The sequence below is a fragment of the Toxorhynchites rutilus genome, chromosome 1 (assembly GCF_029784135.1).
Source record: "Toxorhynchites rutilus septentrionalis strain SRP chromosome 1, ASM2978413v1, whole genome shotgun sequence".
Classification (NCBI taxonomy): Eukaryota; Metazoa; Arthropoda; class Insecta; order Diptera; family Culicidae; genus Toxorhynchites; species Toxorhynchites rutilus.
The window spans coordinates 91,591,669-91,616,929 of record NC_073744.1 but is presented as its reverse complement, the minus strand read 5'-3'; the positions used below and the strand labels follow the sequence as shown (position 1 = coordinate 91,616,929).

At 38.5% G+C, this 25,261-nt stretch overlaps 1 protein-coding gene across 9 annotated transcripts in view; it reads left to right on the top strand.

Annotated features, from left to right (window-relative positions):
• The window catches only part of LOC129762981 (broad-complex core protein isoforms 1/2/3/4/5), a 187,680-nt gene that overhangs the window by 143,034 nt on the left and 19,385 nt on the right, over positions 1–25,261 (top strand). For 5 of the 9 annotated variants that reach the window (XM_055761622.1, XM_055761626.1, XM_055761621.1 and 2 more), the window contains exons 3-8: positions 4,313–4,501; positions 4,564–5,005; positions 5,070–5,427; positions 14,331–14,482; positions 14,625–14,675; positions 18,434–25,257. In XM_055761622.1, coding sequence (XP_055617597.1) covers positions 4,313–4,501; positions 4,564–5,005; positions 5,070–5,427; positions 14,331–14,482; positions 14,625–14,675; positions 18,434–18,885 — 1,644 coding nt within the window. In that variant the 3' untranslated portion in view covers positions 18,886–25,257. The other 4 variants (XR_008740768.1, XM_055761628.1, XM_055761629.1 and 1 more) reach the window with 3 other exon arrangements.

Genomic DNA, 25,261 nt, shown 5'->3' with positions numbered 1-25,261 from the left:
GTTAGTAAGCCAAATGAAGTGCTTCATAGCGGTCAAACGTTGCCATTATGTTTATAAAATTTGTCAGGCAATCTTTGGTGAGATTAAAACTAATGTACACTGAAAAAGAAAATTACAAAAAGTTTGTGTTAAATCGAAAAAAATCGATCTAGGATCGCCCAATCCTAGACCAAACATAAACAGCAGCTTCACCTAGATTCACTATCACTAATTTGATATCCTCGAGAGCGAGATTGAAATCAATGAACGCTCAAAAAAAATGTAAGATCAGAAAAATCAAAAGAAAAAGATCGATCTTCACGATTTTTTCGGGTACAAAGAATCGATCCAAAAAATCGGAAATCGCAAGGGAAAAATCGATCTTCTGAAAATCGATCCAAGATCGCCCAATCCTAGATTGCACCAAAAAAAAGTCCAAACGACGTCAACGTGGATCGAACCAAGGCCGGCTGGAATGCAAGACTGTTTTACACGACCACGCTATCCACATAGTTAATGTTACGTAAACGCTTGATAATATTACATCTCATTACAAATTGAAGTTGGGAAGTGTTTTCTAATTTCACTCTTAGAAAACACTTCCCAGCATAAAGGAGGTCTATACCAATCTCGGTCTGGGCCGTGTACATATGTGACAAAGTGATGCGTAATCTTATATTGCCGTACTATATATATTATACAAAAGCTTACCAGTATTTGAGAGTCATGACATTTTTTTGTTATTTTGAATGTGATTTTATGTAATAAATCGGGATGATAAAACATGAGTTAAAAATCAATTTTGAGTATAGACCGATGAAAATTGTGTGACAATAAACATTTAAAATACCAAATCTCATATAACACCCAAACACTGACGAATATAATAAAATTTGTAAAAAAATAATACTCAATTATTTTCCACAATCTGCCCAAAAAAATCACTGATAGAGGGTATCCTCTTGAATTCAGGCTCGGACTGCATGAGCATCTCCCAACAAAGCTTCCACATCTTTGCCAAAAGACTGAGGAGAAGTAACAGCAGCTTGAAGTAAATCAATTATTTTAAAATGTTTTCTTAATTTTCACCGTCTGCATTTCTTTCTATTTTTTTGAAATCGATGATTAATAAAATCGTAAATATGAATTCAAAGGATAGATCAACATCTGTTCTATTTATAGAATTATCCAATGCCGCATAGAAAAAATCGAAATGCCAAAAAAAATTCGAATTTTCGATGGTAATTTTATCATAGTAATTGGCAATTCGTTCAATGAAAGTTGATAAACGCTCATCTTATTTCCTAACAAGAATAAGACATCTATTGAGTGTTTTGGTCGAAAAATTATTCAAGATTACCTTAGCATGGGTTCCCTCTCATTGCTCGATTCCGGGGAATGAGAAAGCGGACTCGCTAGCTAAGGTGGGCGCTTCAGAAGGCACACTTTTTGAAAGGCAAATTGCCTATAATGATTTTTTTTACATTCCTCGTCAGGACACACTCGTTAGTTGGCAGCGCATGTGGAGTGAAGATGAGTTCGGTCGCTGGTTACACACGATTATTCCTAAGGTTTCGACGAAAGCTTGGTTTAAGGGATTGAATGTAGGTCGTGATTTCATTCGCGTGATATCTCGGCTTATGTCCAATCACTACAACCTAAACGCGCATCTCTATCGCATTGGGCTCGCAGCAAACAATCTTTGTGATTGTGGCGATGGCTACCACGACATCGAGCATGTTGTCTGGTCGTGTATCCGGTTCCATGCTGCTCGCTCTCAGCTCTCTAGAGCACTGAGAGCAAAAGGCAGACAATCGGATATCCCCGTCCGGGATATCTTAGGTAGCCGTGATCCTGATCTTCTGCTTCATCTATACCTGTTCCTCAGAAACGCCGATGTCAACGTTTAATGATGTTTCCTTCGTTGTGTCCCTGTTTCATATCCCTCCTATCCGATCTATAAACTTTTACTTAGTCGCGGCAATACATACACACACTCTTTACAGATACACGGGCCAAAGGTTGTGCAGTCCACTGATCATTCAACAAGAGCCAAAGGTTGTATCGCTCATGACAACTCTACACGAGCTGATGTTTGCGCCGGCTAGTGACCATTCTATCCTGGATTCCTCGAGTCGATAAGACGCACCACGCTAGATATGGGGTACAGACTAGGGGGCGTTGCTGATTAATGGTCAGCTGCATCCCAAAAGGAAGTATCCCGTGTCGGGCACAGGTACAGAGCATTGGAGACAGCAACATCACAATTACGAAAACACTTGTAATACTAACCTCGAGCCAACCGCGAGTAATCGGTTACATATTACTAACATAGTTATAAGGCAAACATTGTCGAAATATTGAACTCCCGGCCCCGTCAGGTTGACGCCATATGAGCCTTAATAAAAATATATATTTTGGATAAAAAAAAAAAAAAAAAGATGCCCTATTCTGAAAAAATCACACGTAGAAACACATTTGTTTGTTTGTTTGTTTGTTTGTTTATTTATTGTCCGGTAGCGTAAGATGTGAATCTTTTTAAAAATTTGCTACCTCCGGTTTTGAAATTGGTACAGATATAATTATAATGTAACCAATTCTCTACTCTTCTATTTTAAATAAATTCAATTTATTCGGTTCCAAAAGTTGATTCAGCCACTCTTAAAAATTGCTTCCGAGGGGGAACGCTTCACAGCGGACGGTAATGAGTTCCAGTTTACCACACCTCGAACGAACAATGAATTAGCATAGCATGCCGTGTTGTTGGATGGTTTCACTAGTAAACAAACAAACACATTTAAACACGGATTAGAGTAGTAATGAATCTCCAAATCTTCAAAAAAAAATCTTGATTTCAGGATTTTTTCAGTACTTACATTTTTGATATTTTTTTTAATAATATTCCTCGATACACCATAGTAAGATGCACTTTCAGTATTTTTTTTCTAATTTTTATCTCGAAGCTATCGAGAATGGCATGAAAAAACTTGAAAAGTACGTTTTTTACTATAGATCCTATGTTGAATCTCATAGGGGTTCAAAAAAATTAAAAATAGTCAAAATTTCTTATTTAGTACCCTATTTGTATTTCCCATAGAGCGGGGGATTTGGTTTGGGGGCACTTTTTACTTCCATACCCGGCCAGGCCCTTAGTCACACTCCAGATAATAGTTCTGTTTGGCAAATGTTTCATGATTTCAACATTGAGCCGTGAATTTTTGGTTGTCCACATATGGAAAAATTATTTCAACTAATGCTTGTGTTAAAGAAATGGAAAATTTTTACCAATTTTTCATGCTTTCACCTCAACACCTGATGATGAGATCAGTAGCAGTAAAGCAACTGCGCTCCATGGTTTGTGCGTACTGCGGTCTTCCGGATCGAGCGGTTCATTTTTCGACGAATCCGCTCCCTCGCCACCTTGATGGCTGTTGGCGTCCTCGCCGAATGCGGCCGCCCGGATCTCGCACGGTCCTTGGTTGAGCCCGTCTCCCAGTACCCACGGATGATGGTATAGATGGAATTCCGCTTCGTGAGATTTCAACCGCCAGAACGGTCCGTCCGATTTTAATGAAATAGTTTTTCTCAGATTATCCACTAAATTTCCTGTAATCGTACGTAGGATTTTTTTTGAGATTTTGAAAAATAAAATTTTGGTGAATGTTTTTGTCTTGATTTTTTAGGCAAAACTGCAAGTTTTTTACAAAAAAATGTCGCCATTTCGTCAAAAATCAATATTTTGAAAAAATCCTACGTACGATGACAGAAAATATATCCAAGATTAAGTAAAAAAAATCATTGGTTGAAATCGGTCCACTAGGAAAACTTGTAGAACTCCACCAGTTTGCAAGGTTTTGGCTTCAAGGGCTCAACAAACCGGTTGCTGCTATTCAGGGGACAGTTCATTTGACACCTTTTTGGTTTGTTCGTTAAGAAATATATTCCTAATTAAACTGTGATATCAGAATAATCATAGTAATTCATTTTCTAGTTGAAAAAAATCGCAAAAATCACATACTTTTTATGATGTTCATAACTACCCCTTTAACACGTTGACTGCCACGTCAGTCACCGGTGACTGACACCGAGTTTTCACTCAGGCTGTGTCAGTTACCAGTGACTGACAGTATAAAACATGATAATAAAGGTAACTAATATAAGCATACAAGCATTCCCTTCCGAACAAAAATATCTTCCACTGCGATAAGAAACGATGGGCCTAATATGTTAAAAAAATTCCATAGAGTCGCTATAAAACCGTGGCACTCAGCGTGTTAATTGTGTTATGCAAAACGTTCGGTCAATAACTTTTTTTTTTCATTTTCTTTCACAGAGCACACCCTGTAAGCACCCAGTAATAGTACTTCAAGATGTAGCGTTTACTGATCTCCATGCGCTGGTGGAGTTTATTTACCACGGCGAAGTGAACGTACATCAGCGATCTCTTAGCTCCTTCTTGAAAACCGCTGAAGTGTTGAGAGTATCTGGACTGACACAACAACAGGCTGATGAAACCCATAACGTGAGTATTACAATTCAGAGAACAACTTGATATTATATGAAACATAATTTCTGTGATCGTAGTTAGCGCAAGTACAAACATCCACCAGTTCTGGCAATCGGACGCCGGTTGGTCATCACCATCCAAGCTATGCGGACAAACTCGTTGAAGATGCACTGTTTGCTCAAGGTGTACCGCAATCCCCGCATATCAACAGCTTACACCACACTCCAGCAGCCCACGGAGGATCCACAGTGAACCAGTTGCTCAGAAGAGCTGCAGCTGCAGCCGCTCTACGGCGCGAGCGGAACAATTCCAATCAATCGGATGAGCTCTCCATGAAACGACATCGAATGTCCACGGACAATAATATGCTTGGCAATAACAATAACCTAGATGTGGTGAGTCACATGCCACAGATAACCGCAACTGATTTTTCGACCAGCATGAAAATAAACAGCAACGTTCCACACTCCCCTCATATTAAAGAACAACACAGGCATGACAGCAATAAAACCCCCAATGGTAAGAAAGAGTACGGTTTTGGGTACTGACCTATGTACATAATGCTACTACTTTTCTGCGACAGGTAACAACAACAATAGCATCAATATCAATAACAACACAAACAATTTGAACAACAATAACAACAACAACAATTTAATCACCCATAGTAAGGATGGTGTGAACACAAGTGACCAATCTAGCGGCCATTTGGGTAGCATAGCAGCGAACGGAGGCACTGTCGGTGGAAGTGGAAGCTTAGGTTCCCACACCGATAAGGATAGTCTTACCCCGTCTCCCTCGGTACGCTCCAACGACGATGTGAAATCGGAACCGATGGAGCTGGTGTGCAGTTCCAACGTTGAGCACGAGAACAGCTCCGATTCGATCGTTGACGAGCAGCACGACGTTCGACACCCCGCGGACATCAAGGGACCCATCAGGTAATTTTCAATTGTATTATATTTCTTCGTTAAATCAATACTCAAGATGGAGACATTTTGTATCACAAAATAATTCGCCTGAGATAATTGATTTCATAAATCGAATATTATAGCCAAATGACGTGCTTTCGCATTCTTCTGGTTATGATAAATACCTACATTACGCAAATAATCCAAGATATTCCGATACACAGCCCTATTCTGTATTTCGATCGATTCGAAATATTTCGAACGACATGATAAAATTCCATCCTGTATTTCGTTCGAGTTTTTATTGCACGGTCAAGTGATATCAACAAAGTAGTGGTACAATATCCGTATAGTATACGCAACAGAGCAAATGACCAGTTCACTTCTTGGGATAAAATATCCAAAGGAAATTCCAGCGATTATGGGATGTCATTTGACTACCGTTTACTACATGAAACGTTATCTTCTTTTTGGACCATATCCATGGGTACCGGGTAGTCGATGACCGTGCTGCAAAATGGTGCAATCGGTCAACGAGGAAGTGAATCGGAATCCAGTGAGATCAATCCGGGAATCGGCTAAAGAAACAAATATCTCGAGATCCCCCATCGATTCCATCATTTGATCGAAAGTTACTTAAAGCGTCGTCCGGGGCTAGGGTGAAACACCAATTGATAACGGAATGGATTAAAGCGTTGCAAATTTCATCCCTGAAAACTGAGGATGTTCCAGAGAATGTGAAATTACCGCAAACTCTAGAGTATTGTTTTTTAGAGCGGTTATGTCAAATGGTCTGAAGATGCCTTCAGTTTTTATAACGGGTACATTGGCTCGGAGTACGCACGAAAATTTGATTATACGAAGAGAAACAAACAATTTTGTTCGATAGAAGCTGGTGAATTCGAACGAAGCAAAGGGGAAGCAATGTAACCACACCAATACAAGGCAATGTGGTTGTTTACTTTCACTATTGCATACAATTCGTACGACCACTTTTCTGCCATCCAGTGTCACCGCCGCCTTACTCGTTTCTTTTCGCTTGGGTGCTGTCAGTTCGATCAAAGATGGCGTTGAAACAATAAGAACTCCGGGAGCGCGTTGTGCGGTTCTTCGAAACGCGCGAAAGTCAAGGAAAAAAGATTACAGTAGAACATTTTCGGAACGGAAAGGTGCCGGTGAGCATTGTTTACCGGATCCTGGCATCCCGGAACGTCGAGCGGAAGACTGATAGTGGCCGTCCGGCGAAGATCATGACGAAAACAAGAAGGAATCTTTGAAAAAGCTATTCGACAACAAGGACGGTATGAGTTTGCGTGCTCTTATTCCTATATCCACAAAACCCTCAAGCAAGAGGGCATCGTCTGTCGGAAGAAGACTAGATCCTCAGAGTACACGGACGAGCAGATAGCGACCGTGTAATCTCAATGCCGGTGGATGACGAAGAATTATCGCGGGACGTCGTTCATGCTGGACGATAAGAGTTATTTTCCGCTGTCAAAGTCCCACATTCCCGGCAATGAACGGCACTATACCAGCGATAAGGAGTCCAACATAAAAACAGAACATGCAGGAAAAAAAATGAAAGCTTTCGAATGCTTATAACTCGAACATTTCTCAATAGATTGGAACGATGTTTGCATCAAATGATAGGAAATATTTCTACGCATCTATCATTGAAGAATTGTGAAATGTTAAGCGTTATCTAAAAGCCCCCACATGTTACGTTTCTATTGGTTCGATTTACGGTTTCCCCAACACAGACTTAAAAATCAATGTGCTGGGAAAAAATCAATGTGGGGGAATTTTTGTTGCCATCGAAGTATGTTCCCTAACACAGCCAGCTAAACCAAGTTGCCTGGTTTATGGCCTGGAAAGCCGAGAAATAGCCCGATGAAGCGCGATGTGGAATTGTTGCTGCTCGCGCCGCTGTTCGTGTGTGAAAGAGAACCCGGCTTCATGCTGTCCGACCAGGGTGTGTCTTGTCGAAGGTAGTAACGCATTGGTGTGTATATACGAGGTTGGATGTTTCAGTAAAATATAACGGCCGTAACAAGCAAGGTTATCGCTATACACTCGCGGTGTTACATACCTGAAAAAAATGGCTTTGCAGATATATGCAAGTTGGGGGAATTTTTGTTCCCATCGAAATGTGTTCTCTAACACAGTCATCTAAACCAAGGTGCCTTGCATGGCGTTTTTTTACATTATTCACATACAAAGCAAAAATGTTGAATTCAATTGAATTCGAAAATTGTTTCATTTAATTCGTTTCGTTTCATTGTTCGTCAATTGTGAAATAAAGTTTGAATAAGCATTAAAAGTTTCTCTACGTAATTTGGATGTTCAAACGTGCTTTAATTTGAAGTCCTCCATATTTCAAACGATGTTCTTGGAACAGCTGTTGATGGCAAAATATTCTCGCCCCCAGAGCCTCTTCTTCAACCCGGGTTCCGCTAAGAAACATCGCTTCATTTCCGTTAAGCTACGATTCTTCCACTCAGCAACTTCGTTCAGCTGCGGACTGTACGGTATAGTTTGCTGCAGAACAATTCCTTTGGATCCGATAAACCGCTGTAGTGAATGTCCTGAATATTCTCCTCCTGCATTCGCACGAACGATGTTCGGCATCCGTCCGAATTGATTTTGGATGAGCATCATATAATTCTTTATTCTATTTTCTGCTTCGCTTTTCTTATTCGGGGGGTAAAGAATGGTAAACCACTAAAAATCATCTATCATCGTCTCCCACGCGCGGTAGACCTGATTCCACGATCAACTAATTTCAAACCTGTGCCAAAATTTTCGCGAACAATTTAGTCGATTGCACCAGGATCCCGATGCTCAAGCTTCCGAAGCCATGTGTGCTGGCAATTATCACCATGTTGAGCAGCTGCAATCATAGCCGTATTATGTTCCTTTAGTTGATCAAACCTCCTCGTCGTTCGCCAACAGTAACAACAGATCCATTTTTTCGCAATTCTTCAACCAGCCTTATTGAAAGTAACAATGCACCCCTCATCAGTCATTCTACTGATTGATAGCAAATTTCCTTTCAATGCCGAAACAAACAAAATAAATTCTTCACATTGATCTTCACCATCAACCGCTATCAGCTGTCGATTACCAGAACCACTGTAACACACTTTTCTACCGTCTACCAGCGTTATTTATTACACTAGCACCCGGTGTTGTCAAGAATGGATCACTGGACATATGAGATGTTGCTTCAGAATTCAAACACCACGCTCACCTACACATCTGCTCTTCGCTCGCACTAAACTGATTTGATTTTCTTTTTGTTTCACAACTTTTACTCCTTCATCTCTCTTTTTTGATCTTGTAAAAGTTTTGCGCATTCCCGCCGAAAATGGCCCTCTAGCTTGCAATAGTAACACGTCTTGTTCTTCACTTCATGCTTACCGGACCAAACTCACTTTCAAAGCTTCGTCATGTCCATCCGAATACTCACCGCGCCTTCGCTACTCGTCAAGTAAAGGCCGTTTTATATTATCAGGCACGTAGCGTGAACGGCACGTACCGACACCGGCAGACAAATACATGATGTATTCATATCATCAGGCATAGCAACTTCTCTGTACGAACCGGCAGCGCAGACGGAGCGGATAAATGCTACTGGTGATTGAACCGATGTCGTACCGATGTCGTACCGAAGAGCGACGAACGCACCCACACCACGAACTTCGACGTTGGGTTTGTATGTACTCAATGGTGCTACTCGCCCATGTAGTTCGTGCCCGGCACCGGCAAAATATTCTTTTCGAGAATTCCTTCATTCATTTCACTGAAGCGTGCTGTGTATGCCCGGAGCCGTTCCGCTATATATACGCATACACATTTGAAACACACGCAATAATATTTGTCTTGCATGAAACGTGCCGTGCCGGTTACGCTACGTGCCTGATAATATAATATTACCTTAACGCGACGATCAAATTATCGTACGATGGAGGCGCAAGCTGGATAACAAAATGGCTACCAACGAGAAACGATTAAGAGATTCACCCATCGCCTTCATTCGCTGCGATAATTCCTTTGTGTTTCATGAATATAACATTCTTAGGGAATCACCCAGAGTAGCTGTTTTAATAGAAATACATCTTACCTCGTGCTCGTAGATGATGGAGGTCAAGTCGAGTGACAACGGTTGCTGGGCAATGGTTTATGCGGTGTAGGACTTTTACACCGCCGTTATATAGACACAGCTAAGCGTACGCCTGCGGTGATTATATGTTTAAGAGAACACATGTTCAAATCGGTCATACTCTTATTGGGCATCACACATCTTCCCTCTTCTTGAAAAAAAATCTATGTGCGACCAATAATCCTCAACTCACGCCGACTTGATGTTTCCCACCCTGATTTTCAATTCGATACCCACCTTTGTCATGTTTATTTACACTGCGAGCGAAATACTACTGTCCATTCCCCTGTAGAGAGTCGATGCAAAAGTCATTCTACCACTTCAAATTTTGTGTATGAGACAGGTTACCTCTTCCTGATTTAATCAATCAAACAAAAATCGTTCAAAGTAGTTATGGTTTAGTAGCACATAGTCATCATCCAAAACATAATGGTTCGTCGTCCGAATGGTTAGAACCTCGAGCGGCGGCATTCTTCAGCTGACTTCAACTAGCCGGCAGTGATGAATCGATTGGATGCAGATTTGCTGTATTCTGTCTGCGGCAGACTTCGATCGGTACATCGCTGATCAATCTGGAGGATTCCTGTTGGATGAAACGGGCTAGCTTTCGGCGACCCTGATTCCTTAGAGCACTCGAAGGTGGATTCGTTCACAGGAGGGGGACATCTCCGATTACTGGATTCAGGGAGCTGGTTGCCGATATGGCTTCGGTTTCTCGGCGATCGACTTAGTCGTATAGATGTATATCTCTAGCTCATCAAACGTACGGTTCGAAACAAGGTGCAGTGTGTCTCGAGCAATTTTGAGTTGCTCGCTTGTCTCCTCGATTGGTCTAGGATGAGAAGATGCTGGTCAAACAAATGATGCACTTTCTTGCCAAAGAGAAAATAGCTCAATCTGTCTGTCACCTCGTACGCAGTCTCTACGAGTCATTCGGTGATTGCCGTTTACTTGCGCGCTTACACTACGTGCGAGGGCTTATTAATCTCGCGAATCTAAAGTATTCATATTACGCATCAACGATCGATTTCTGCAAAAAATGATAATACGAGTGATGATATTATGAAAGTGCAAAGCGATAAGCTCGAACAAAAACTCTTTTTTTATTATTCTTTATAACCTACGAAAAATAGCTTTCATGAAGGATTTATGCAGGATTCCTGATTTAAATTGAGGAATACTATTATTGATGGAATTTTCCTGACAGAGAACCTGCTCTTAGGATCGTAGAGCAGTATTGAACCACACTCCGGCCTTGCACTTTGTACACCACATTCTAAGAACCACACCGAGAAGCACCGCTCGCCACAGCACTCACAGACGCGCCAATGGAACTACCAAAGCCTGAATAAATCAATCAAATACAGGTGATTTGATCCGTTTGAAGGATATTTTATGCATGCTGTATGCATTCGTTTCCAGCCCTGATGTTTCTTCTTTATCGAGAAATCAACAATTAGAATAATGAAAGAGTGAGAGCGATCTAAAATACACTGTCTGCAGCCTGTGGAGAGGGCGCAGAGATGCTAAATTGTGCATGTTCTGCATAACTTTAAGTGAGAATTATTTTAAACATGTACGTTACTGCCCGAAGCCCGAAGCTCGGCTAGAAAGGCCTCGTTTGCAGACAGATCTTCTCACCCCATCAGATCAACGGTAACTGATCCTAAAAGGATACCGAAAAGGTCCTGGGAAATTAAAATATGTACTCTATCTCTACGCTTGTTCTACCGTGGACATTGTGAATGTTGAATCATTATAGGTTTCTCGTAGCTTCTAGGCTAATTTTCAATGTGTACGATAAATTAATATGTTTTGCGCCAATAAAATCTGATTTAGAGAGATACAGAGGTTCCTTAGACGATGGTTTCCGTTTGAGATTTTTCGGTGCTATCGAGTCCAGTAAAAGATGTTCACAAACGCTATTCGCTCTGTGAAGCCCAGGTGCCCTGGCGTAACGATTTAACCTGTGAAATGTGGCGTCGAGACTACGATTAATCGAATAACAAACGACACGCAGCAAAATTCCACACTTTCTTGAGGACCCGGAGGGATCGAGCCGCCACTAGATTTGTGATTAGACCCGGAACATTTTCTGCTTGCTGTTACTGCGATTCAAACAGGTTAACGGTCATGTTTTGAATTATTTTTTTGCGTTTTTTCTTGAAATACGTCATTCATTATGTTTCTGCTCTTTCTTTTTTTGATTACTTTCTGACAACTGGAGACTAATGTCTGTGAGTTATACGGACATTTCGTTCCACAAGAAGGATGGTCTCAACGACGTTTGAGTCTGTCTTATTTCTAGACATTTTACTCTGCGGACATCCCGTTCCGCCAAAATGATGAGTTCATTTCTCTTTAATTTCCAACACAATGGAAATCTGCGGACTTCCCGTTCCGCCATATCATTGCGAACATTCAGTTCCATCATATCACCACGGACATCCCGTTCGGCCGTATACGCCGTCTACAGATATTCCATTTCGTCAAATCTTTGCGGACATCCCGTTCCGCTGGAACACGAACGTTATTTCGACCTTCCTGTCTTCCGCGGACATCCCGCTCCGGTATAACACAACGTTTTAAATTGATAGAAAATAACATAAGCTATTCAAGGTTATGTCATTTTCCTACGATATTCCAACTATTTTTTTCGTACGTCTGGGTGACTCCCTTTCTACAATTAGTGATTTTGTTGAAACATTAAAAATAATATGTCAGGTTACATGATTCTAAATGTTGCTATGTTGAGCAACTCCTGGCAGGATCGCCAATGTGTGTTTCATGAATATAACTTTCTTAGGGAATCACCCAGCGTAGCTGTTTTAATAGAAATACATCTTACCTCGTGCTCGTAGATGATGGAGGTCAAGTCGTGTGACAACGGTTGCTGGGCAATGGTTTATGCGGTGTAGGACTTTTACACCGCCGTTATATAGACACAGCTAAGCGTACGCCTGCGGTGATTATATGTTTAAGAGAACACATGTTCAAATCGGTCATACTCTTATTGGGCATCACACAATTCCATCACACCAGCAATATGATCAGACATATTTCCGCCTTCTTCCAGTTGCATCCGCAGCACTTTACGTAATACGTTAATTTTATTGACCAACGGACGCCGATGATGAAAGCTTTTCAGCGATATCCACATTTCTCGAGCAGTAGTGGCTTTCATCACATGAATGAGTTGATTATTCTCCAAAGCGAGACCAATAATCGCGCGAGCTTTTCCATCTTTAGCCAGCCAACCAGTATTTAGTTTTTCCAGCTTTTCCGAAATGATCGTTTCAAGTAACTCCTTTTTGATGAGGATAAGTCCCATACGGAATCTCCACATGGCATAGTTCGTATAACCGAGCTTTTCGACAACGAATTTTGCATCCGCCATTTTCCACTTTTCACTCCGGCACAGTTCTTAAACAAATAAAGGCCGTTTTATATTATCGAGCACGTAGCGTAAACGGCACGTACCGACACCAGCAGACAAATACATGATGTATTCATATCATCAGGCATAGCGACATCTCTGTACGGACCGGCAGCGCAGACGGAGCGCTACTGGCGATTGAACCGATGTCGTACCGAAGAGCGACGAACGCATCCATACCACGAACTTCGACGTTTGATTTGTATGTATGGTGCTACTCGCCCGTGTAGTTCGTGCCCGGCACCGGCAAAATATTCTTTTCGAGGATTCCTTCATGCATTTGTCTGAAACTTGCTGTGTATGTCCGGAGCCGTTCCGCTATATATACGCATACACATTTGAAACACACACAATAATATTTGTCTTGCATGAAACGTGCCGTGCCGGTTACGCTACGTGCCTGATAATATAATATTACCTTAAAAATAACCGCACTTCGCGTCGGAATTAAGGTAATATTATATTATCAGGCACGTAGCGTAACCGGCACGGCACGTTTCATGCAAGACAAATATTATTGCGTGTGTTTCAAATGTGTATGCGTATATATAGCGGAACGGCTCCGGACATACACAGCACGTTTCAGACAAATGCATGAAGGAATTCTTGAAAAGAATATTCTGCCGGTGCCGGGCACGAACTACACAGGCGAGTAGCACCATACATACAAATCAAACGTCGAAGTTCGTGGTGTGGGTGCGTTCGTCGCTCTTCGGTACGACATCGGTTCAATCACCAATAGCATTTCTCCGCTCCGTGTGCTCTGCCGGTCCGTACAGAGAAGTTGCTATGCCTGATGATATGAATACATCATGTATTTGTCTGCCGGTGTCGGTACGTGCCGTTTACGCTACGTGCTAGATAATATAAAACGGCCTTTAGAATTTCTTTCCTGAACTAGTTCAACGTTTAGTTTTTTACACAGGCAACAGCAAAACGGGCTCTTCCCATAATAATTTATTCAACGATTAACACTTTTCACAGATCGAGTTTTTTAAGCTATATAGAGTAAAATTAAAAATGATAGCGTAACATCCATTTTTAAGATGTGCACTGCACTGTGCTATGTGCACTTTTGTTTGAACAAAATTGACAGCATACGAAGGTTGCACCAATGTGCGCTGTACTTTCTATCAATCCCATCAAACTATGCCTACTGTGATTCGATTTTATGTGGATTCAGTGAAATTTTGAAAAAAATGCAAAAATAAATTCTTAATCGCAGCGTGTTAACAATAAAATAAATTCATTGTTATTATTTAAGATAGTACAAATTTTAAAGTTGCTAAAGTTCCCAATACAATAAGTTCTATGAATTTTCATCCCCCCATTCAGCTCACCCCACGAGGATGATATGGATAGTAGCATACATTCCCACACGGCGCCTCCATTCTTAATCTCACCAGGAGATAATAAACTGTTTGCGCCTCCCGGATCCTTCAACTTCTCCATGGCCGCTTTGGCAGCCGATCCTGCAGCACTTGCAGGTTCGTTTATCTTCCAATTGTCACTAAGCTATCGCAAGCCATTTATATATATATTTATATATATATATATATATATATATATATATATATATATATAAATAAATAAAATAAACTTTGTTAACATGTCATCTGTGTGACACAGGTTTCAACTCGCAAGCGCTTCAAGCTGTGGAACTTGCTGGTTCACCGCAAGGTAAGTCCGAAATTGTGTTTTACTCCATTCGACTATTTGATTGTGGATTCTATCTCTCACATTTATTTACTTGTTGATTTATTTACAAAAAAATGAGCCCAAAATATATATTTTCCATTTTCCAATTTCATATCCAAACAAACTAATACATAACAAAAAAACAAGACAAGCGTCAATGTTAGTTTAAATCACATATCGAATAAGAAAATATGGATTTAAATGGCCATCAAAATCTCGCTTCAGCTTACTTCTATTTTCTGTTCTCACAATACTCCTCTTTTTCCAAGTCGAAACAAAATGACGAAAAAGCAGAATTACAGTACAGTTACTATTTTTCCATATTTTCTTCAAATAAATCGAACTAATACGACTACCATGTGAAGGCTAGGTGAAATGTTTTTAAAACAAAACATAACAAATATAAAGATTCAATCTAAAACCGTGTACAAAGCTTTATTTTGTTTATATTTTTCGTTTAATCAGACGATGGTTTACAATGAACTTGAGTTGAGTGACGGATAGTGAAATTTCTTATTATGATTTGCGATGATATAAGCCTAAAAACGAAACATTGTTTGTTTGTTGTTGAATTTCTACAGTCAGAAAGTTATTTGCAAAACATTTCTTTGAGAGTTGTCGCCCGAATGCTGTGAAATTAAATCCTGGATCGGTTTTGTTTTCACTCCAAATTACGTACTAACCTGAAACTAACTGTACTATTTTATTCAAAAGACTAACCGGCTTTTCTATATTTCTGAGTCCACGAAAAATACCTTTCCCAAAAACCGACAAAAGTACAAACAGGAATTGCCCAAATCGTTGATTTTTGTTCAGTTCTCCTTTTCATTTTTTTTTTTCGCTCATTTCGATTGTTATCGATTGTGTGTTAATTTGTTTCTTTATTTGAGATCAGTGTTTTAAGTAATGTATAATTGTTATTTGGAATTCAGATATTTCGTGTTATGATCGTGTTCATTATTAAACGTCGTGTTTGTGTGTTTCACTCATGATATTAATATGTACTACAAAAATATATATGTGTTTTGTTTTTGTTTCCAATTATCAATCGCTGCATTTACTAAAAAAAATCATAACGTTCCAGTCCTAGCTAATGCCCAATTGGTGAAATGAACGATGTCATTGTGTTTTATTTTTTTATTTTTTTAACCAAATCTCACACACAACTGCAAATATGCGCACGCAGCTTTTTGCAAATAAAACATTATCAAAAAAAACCAAAATCGGTAATTACCAATTCGACAGCGAAACACTCAAATCATTCTCAAGCTTGGTTAAGTGACAAAAAAAAGATCGCCCTACGAATCCTACGGAGAACCTAAAACACGCTAGTCTTAACAAATAAACAATTCAAATATTGCAACGAACGAGTACTTGAATTCGTGGCAGTTTAATACTTGCACACAAAAAGCCGTCAAACAACTCTTGGAAACTATTTGTACATATTATTAGTGGAGGAAAATGATAAAAAGTAATTTATGCGGAACCTGTACATATTGAAAAATATAATGAAAATTACGCGAAAATTGGAAATGGAGATTTTACTAGTATAAGCATCAATTAAACTGAGATGTGTCCAATCATTCAACGGCAATGAAATATCTTCCAGAGCAAGCAAGCAATTTGGTCGCTAAAAGCTGTTGAATTTTTGGAAACACAAAAATACATGAACCTTATTATTGATTGGTAGGCAGGAGCACTCGTTTATGGAAGGACAAGCAAATGCTTCTATAATTTGGATTTTAATTTTAAAATATTTACTAATGGTAGAAGGGATTGCAAGCATTTTTGAAACTGTTGTTATATTTTGAGTTTGTATTAAATTTGTAGAATATTGTTCATCAATTGATCTAACGAAAAAAATCAAAAGATCAAAATTACATTTTATTATTGTATGCAGTTGAAGTGGAAAAATATGATTCGGTGTTATTTTCATTTGAGTTAAAGGGATGCTGTCTGACAAAATGTAAAAAAACCCAATTGGTGAAGGATGTGATTTATTCGCTAGAAAAAAACAACACAAATAATAAAATTGAAAATTTTACAATTATTTATTTTGGGCTAATATGCGACGTATTTTATGACTTCTTCTGTCGTCAGGTCGACTGACGACGGTCACAAATTCCAACGAAAAATCATGTGATTTCTACGATGCACCCCCTCCAACGTGCTCTGTTCTGGCACCAATGGCCAACCCGACGCTTCACACACTGCCACTGAACCAACCAGGCGAGGACTTTCGCTGTGATCCGTGCAATAAAAATCTCTCGTCATTAACACGTCTCAAGCGCCACATTCAAAATGTCCATATGAGGCCTACAAAAGAACCCATATGCAATATATGTAAACGAGTGTACAGCTCGCTGAATAGTTTAAGAAATCATAAGAGCATCTATCACAGAAACATGAAGCCACCGAAAGATGAGCATAGTCTGTCAACGAATCCAGGCCCCATGCAGCAGCAGAATCTCGCGAGCATGTCCGGTGTTGTGGATCAAAAGCATCAGTATTTCTCTATAAACCATCACACACCCTAAACCGCCACCAGCTCTCTTCCATCCACGCCTTACATCACACAGCATAGTAACGCTTAAAAAGTTGTTTTATCATTACAATTATTATTATCATTGAAACTCAATCTTTATTGCATACACACAAAAAAACAATTTTTAAAGTCGTAAGTCTAAGAGTTTAGTAGTTAATTGTTTCGTTCTATAGAAAATACGCTTACTTTTCACATACATATAAATATATATATAATCTACAAAGCATGATTCAAATCGTTCGTTAAACAAACACGTAGTTTTATGAAGTTTATGGTTATAAGTTATATCTTCAACGAAAGCATTAGCAAACAAACGAATATATTAGAGTAGCACTAAACACTGAAAAATTTCCGACCGAAACGCAAAATTTTATAGTCAAAAACAGCAAAATTGGAAAAAAAAATTGAGACATTAGTGACTTCAAAAACCGAATCAGGCTTACCGAAGAAAAAACTATCGCGGAAAAAGTTACTTTTCTGAGCAAAACAGAAAATGAAATGAATACACATGAAAAAAAAAGTTGTATATTTTTGGCTACTTCCGATCGTTTTATCGTCAATCACTGTGAGCGGCGTAAACATATACAAATACGAAAAACAATATAAGTCAGAGATGAAAATTACACGCATTTGTTAGAGGGATGTATATTGTTATAGTTGCTTCCAATAATCCTGAGTCATATATTCCATCGTGATTGAATGCGAAAAAAGAGGAATCTTTCTTCTCTTACGGATTAGCGTAAATGTTATGGAATTCAGACGTGTGTTTATAATCTTTTATCCTGCTTACATTTAATTCATCAAAACCGTAGGTGTTATGTCATTCATGTTGTTTCTTGCTGACAGGAATATTTTGAAAAATGGAAAATATAATACCACATTTTATCATTTGTTTATAAACAAAAATAGTTTCACTCTTAATTTTGAATTCGATTAAAAAAAAACAAACCAAAATGCGCTTCTCAAAATCAAAAGTAACTAATATATGCCTGAATTAGAAGAAAACAAACCAAAAAAAAAACAACAACACAGAAATAGTAAGTCACTATTGTCTCTCTTTTCTTTTCCCGGTGATGCTGCTTATGAATCCATTCAATCGCTTCTCACGCGATCTGAATTGCACACTCTATTATAACGTGGTCGGATGGTTGGGACACTCACACACGCACACCTGACCTGGGGGTGGTGATTGCAGGTATGAACACGGGACGACCATCATCACCATCGGACGTGAATCATGCCAGCGGTGGTGGAGCGAACCGATTAGCACTACCGCTACCACTAACTGCTTGTCATCGATGTGATGTTTGCGGTAAATTGTTAAGTACAAAACTCACCCTGAAAAGGCACAAGGAACAGCAACATCTCCAGCCGTTGAACAATGCTGTCTGCAATCTTTGCCACAAGGTTTTCCGCACGCTGAATAGTTTAAATAACCACAAAAGCATTTACCATCGCAGACAGAAGCTACTTCACCATCATCACCAGCATCACAGTCAGCACCCATTCGCGTCAGTGGCTGCGGTTGCTGCGGCAGCCGGTGCTGCCAGTCCGCTGCACCATCCATCGCAGCATGCTTTGCTGGGAGATTCGAGTGGTGCTGGCTGTGATATGAAGCATAATATTGCAAAATTGGAATTTCTCTAAATATTTTTTAGTTGGAGTTTACTGTGTAAATGTTTAGCAAGGACAACACAACGCAAAACCACATCCGCGTTTCTCTTCGTCAATTGAATCAAAACAAAACACAAACACATGTCGACCGATTTTGTTGACATAGTAGACAAAAGATGACGTAAACACACATACTGAAAATGTAGAGAAAATAATTGTGATTTTTCATTGTAGCCAGAAATACTCAGATTTAGTTGAAGAGAACAATTGATAACAACGTATTTCAAATCGAATATATGATGTAATCCGAATCGAAATATGCTTGCAACAAAGTCGTTTGCTAACTTCATCCACTAAGAAACAAGCAAGCTCATATATAGTTGAATCATTCGAGAGTAAGATGCATCATATTTATTTAGTTGTAATTCCACTGAAAGCTATATTACAAATTTTGTTTTTTTTAGAAAGTATCATAACATATACATAAAACATTGCATATTTCTACTATGGTTATAGGTGTTACACGGCTGAATAGAGTTCTTTATATACATATATTATTTCAATAATTGCTAACAAGATCGATTTGTTTTATACATTTCCGTTTTCGAATGTCATTGTTTAATTATCTAAAGATACACGATGAAAACGAGCTTAGACAATATCGATAAAAAGAAACAAAGAAAACAAACATTGATTAATACGAACGACTCGAGAACGTGTTTTGTTTTTACACACTGAAATTAAATTCATGCTAACGAACGACTCACGGGCTGAGTGTTGAAGCTTTTACTTAAATATACATACTTAAATTCTGAACACGCAGAAGGGAAAACTTGAGGGATGAAATACTTAACAACAAAAAAAAAATCCAGTGATGTGCATTTTTACAGAACTTCTTGGCCATCGTTCGATCCATGTGCAATAATCGAGTTTCGAATTTGGCTCCGCGCAGAGAAATTTTTCCGCACGAGGGGACACCACACATATATGTATTAATGTCAATGATTCTGATAATGCAGAAAAAAAATGTATAATTCATACCCATTCTCCATCGAATATTGGTCTTACGTTTCCAGTTTGAAATCTGCGCAACTAAGAATGTTCAATTGTTGTGAAACTGGTTGGAAGCAGCTGCAAGAGACCCCATGGTTTGTGGAAATTAATATTAGTATACCAACTGAAATGAGTGGGATTTCCGAATAATCAAATGGTGCTACAGACAACCCGAATGGTTGTCATATTACGAAGGCAAGCTCATTTTTTATAACGATCAAGCGCCAAACACATTATTTTGAGATATTTCAATTTGGAGTTTGAGCTCCCACTAATTGACCGAGACTGATCAAATCTATTATTTTATCGTTCACGTGTTATTGACAGGATGTGTTCAAAGTACTGAAATTATGAAAATCTGTAAAATAACACATAAATATAGAAAGAAAGGACATTTATTTTTGGTACACATGCATTCAGTTCGCTTTGGTCGAATGAAAGCCAAAAAATATGGTTTTCAGTTCAGTGTGGTTGGATACATTTTAGCCTGAATCGTTACTACAATAATAATATTAAATAGTTGAGAAAAACTTATGATTCTTCGTGACTGGTCAGGTCATATTCAATATTAACAATATGTTAACCATTGGAAACCAGCTTCATGAAGAATTCATGGTTTACAGGTTTACAAGTTGTCATCTGTCATCTAGAGTATTATTGTCTCCTAAAGTTCGGAAGTCATAACCAAGTTATTCGCAATTACATAACAGTCCTTTTCAAACTGTGAGCACACATCTTCGTGTATTTGGGATTCAGAATATTTAAGAAAATGGAAAAAAAAACAAAATTTTGTAGTTGCTAGAAGCGCAAACTTCGTTTTATTTGCAGCCAGAGCGAACCAATTACATGCTAGCTCTTAACATAATAGCATTACACAACACATTAGTATTTTGTAACGGCTCTCGACTAATCTCATAAATGGTATATATACAGCCCAGCTGTACGGCACCCGCCATGTTTTTGGTGCCAACATCTCAAACGTCAAAAATATTTGTTTTCTTCAAAACAGCGATCCGCGTTGACGGCGATCCATCGTTTACTAGTTTAGGGAAGCGTCAAAAAATAGCTGATTTTCAGTCGGAATGAACGTTTTCAAAATTAAAATTATGAATGAAAATTTGCTTTTTCATATCAAATTAGAATTCTATTTAAATTGAAAAAAAAATTTGCTTGCAGATGGTGAAAAAGTCTCATACGAAAATTGTTTATGAAGACAACTTTATATTATAATGAAAAATTCAGGAACAATGTTGGAATTGTATAGCCATATGGTTAAATGAAAGTCAGAAATACGTGGTTCAAGTAATTAAATAACGTGATGTGAAATTTTGCTCATCTCACTCCTCACAGTTCAATAGCACCTAAAAGTGCTCCTTCCATCTGGCTGCAACCGTCGGATTCTCAGTAAGCAGGTTGCCGTCCTTGTCATTACACATCACCGGCGCAGGGAAATCTCTATTTTCGGCAGCTCTTGGCTCCCTGTTCTGACACGTACCGGCAGTGAACATGCGGCTCCTGGCACGGTTCTTCTCGACTGTCGCTCTCTGGCACTCAACATCAAACCAGCCGTTACACTGTCTTCCCCGCGTCGTACCTACCACCTCTCTCGCAGTCGTTTCAATGGCACCGTGAACAGTACTCCACAGCCCATTTATATCCTGTTCCTCCTGCTGTTCTGCGATCCGTTGATCCAGCTCTCTGGCGTATTCTTCTGCCACGTTATCAGCTTTCAACCGCATCGTCCTCTCTGTGCGGGATTTCAGCACTTTCGATGTTTGGTTCCTCTGGCCGCGGCAAAGTTTATAAGCCTCAGACCGTTTTCAGTAGTTGACGAGTGAAGGCTGTGCCTTCCAATGATCGAACGGAAGAATTCCTCCCTCCCAACCTGTGCGTTTGCATCTCCGATGACGACTTTTACGTCGTGGGCACTTGCCATAGGTTCGTTCTAGTTTTTCGTAGAAATCCTCTTTGAAGTCATCAGATTTGTCGTTTGTCGGTGCGTAGGTGTTAATTAAACTGTAGTTGAAGAATTTGCCCTTGATCCTCAACACGCATATACGGTCATCTAAGAGCCTCCACCGGATGACTCTTGTTTTCTGTTTTCCCAGCACCACGAAACCGACGACCCGTTCCGCTGCTTTGACGCCACTGAAGTAGATCTGGTACTTGAAAGAAGTGTGTGCAATAGGGTCTACTGCACGGAATTCCCTTTCTCCGGCATTTGGCCATTGAACCCTGTGAGAATCACTACGACACTCGGACAACTTATTGGCTTCAAATAGATATATCGATCATCTGAATCGGCCTAGTAGTAGTAGTAGTAGTAGTAGTAGTAGTAGTAGGAGAAATTGTATTTCAGACCATCGACTAATTTTGAAAAATCATAACTCAAAAACAAAAAATAACGCCTCTCGGAATTTTGGATATGTGATGTAAGAAATGTCCAGCTTTCTGTTTCCAAGTCCGAAATAGAAAAATCTGTTAAAGATTCAGATAAATAAGAAAACTGCCTTTTTTGGAGAGAACGAACACTATCCTCCGATGCCATGTTGTTGATTTTATGGTTCGCTCTGGCTGAATGTAAGTTCGTTTTTTTCACAGCCTGCTACACAGAATTTTTCTTTTGGAGCTGTTGTCAGCTGTCCGAATGACACGGTAAATTCATAGTCGGTGGATTGTCATTCTCTGCATCCAGTGGTGTAAGTAACTCAATGTTGAAAAAAATGGCGCTTGGTTCGTTTTGGCAAAATCCCCACCACTTACATCTCTACTGATTTGCTTAATAAATTTTGTTCCCAGCTTTCGGTTAGTGAACCTGTTCGACAGTGACTACTAGATCGAAGATGTGGAACTATTTTTGTTCTCATATCCAATAATAGCAGCTTTCTGGAAGCTGCTTATCCCTCTGATGAAGATCAAATCGCTTTCCATTGTTAAATCTAAGAGCAACAATTGCTTTCTCCAAACGTTGCAAACACTGTTGTATGTCAATATTGTCCCTGAAGTGGGGTCTCTTGGTGCAGCCTTCAAATTGGAAAATGTCGCGAAAAAAAAGTCCAATTCATGCAGAAGTTACTGTTAATCAAAAAACACACACACGGCCAACAATGTGTAATCAATGTTAATAAAGGATATACATAACGCAATCGAGGGGCGATATAACACGTTTATTCAAATCCTTGGAATCAAGTAGCGGAAAAGAGTTTATGAGTTGTTCGACGACTGACTAGATTTAGCAAAAACAAAACAAAAAAATGGAGAATATTTAAAAAGAAGAAAACAAAAGATATAATGAATCACAAGAATGAAATGCAAGAGGAGCAAGAAAAGACATTCAAAATTTTGTAGTTACCACGTATAACATAGTATTAGACAAGGTGATGTTTGATGTTCAAGAGAAACAGCACACATCTTGCTCCTAAAGCTATTACTCGCGAGGTGCAAAAAAAAACAAAAGTTACGAAACAATTATACAATTAAATTTTAGAAATTGGAAGGCGGTTAATTTCGAAAAAGCTAATTATAGAGAATTCGAAATTCAAAATTGTTATTAAATATATTGTTTACGCAAAAACGAGTTTGTGATTGTCTAAAAGACTGAAAATTTTAAAAATTATATTTTTATAATAAATTATTGGATTGGACTAAAATTAATAAGACAAAGGTAATTTAAAGTAATCAAACAAAAGTCTGATTTTGATAATTCGATACCAAAATTACTATTATTAAAGAAATATATTTATGAAAGAGAAAAATCTGGCATTTTAGAAAATTAAAATTTTCTTATTTATATTTTTTGTTATTTATATTTATTTATTTTATTTTCGAGAAAAAATGAACATTTAAAAGCAAAAACATCAGAAATAAAAATCTCATTTCCACTTCTTTGCAAAAAAAATGTACACATAAATACAGTCCCTCCGCATATGTTAGCTATTTTAGCATGATTATAAAACAACATTGAGAATAAAACCAACTATAGAAACGAAGTACATTGTACATATTCAACCTAACTTCGCAATGTACCACACAGATTTATTAAAAATGACTGCAAATAGCTTAATCTAAACACTCATATAATGGACCCGAATCATTGAAAAACAGTCTAAGTTCTAGTAAATCAAATTATGTTCAATCTCCATCAGACACACGTTAAATCTTACCAGTAAACGAACAGAGAGGCGTTGAGTAATAAATCTAAATGAAAATAAATATTCAGCACTATCCATTAGCTCCTCGACGCATAACACTCCTCAATATAGCTACGTTTGATTTGATCGATTCAAAGAACAAATAACAAATATATAAAAGATTTTAAAAGTAACAATTACGGTGTGCTAAAAACCAGAGCAGAAGCATCTTTTTTACCTGTATCACATTGAATAGCTCATTATAGGATAATTTTTGTACGTTCTCATACTTTTTTTTATTCCCGTATGGTTAACTGTTCACTGCAACTGCAAAGCGATTTGCTTCCAATCTATGTTAAATGCATTTTTATCGAATTCCGAGTTTCTAATTTTTGGCATTTCTATTTTTAGACAAACCACTAAATTATGTTCCCTAAATACAATAGCACAGTACACAGTGAATAAAGATTTTCTACATTATACAGAACATAAATAAACTAGCATTTTAAAGAGTAAACAAGTATGAAGAACGATCTGAATATGTTTTCTGGTATCCCCGAGACAAGTTGTTCGCATATAAGTAACTTGTGCGAAATTTTAAATGGAAATAACTGAACCGGCAGTAAATCGGGAGAATAGGACATAATATTTATTTACATGGACACAATTTAAAAAGAAAAAAAACAGAGGTCATCTGCAAAGTAATAACAAATCATATATTTCTCCCCGAAATTATTGTTCAATATCCCATTTGAAGAATATGTTTTTTTTCAATGAAACATCCAGAACACTAACACATGATCAATATTTTTTACAAATATACAATAAAAAGTAAAATCAGAATGTTTCCCTTAATTATCAATGACAGCAATAAAACCGCTCACTCAGGAGCAGATTTTCAACCGAGTTTGTAACTTTATGCCAGTATCCACATTCTGCGTAAGCACGAGTCAGGAAGAATAGCGCGACCCGAATCGAGAAGGAGGGTTAACATTACTCTCTGTCCAATCTTCACTATCACTTGATGCTGTCTATCTGTCTGTCTCTCTAGCTATCCTCGCTATCTGGATGCGCATTCACAATCTGTCTTTATCTCCTCTCACTGTAGCTCTTAACAAAACGAAACAACAACATAAAAAAATAAAAAAAAACAACAAAACTCATACCAAAATCAACCAAAATAAATACGGGTAGTTTTTGGAATATTTTTTCGTATGTCTTGTTCC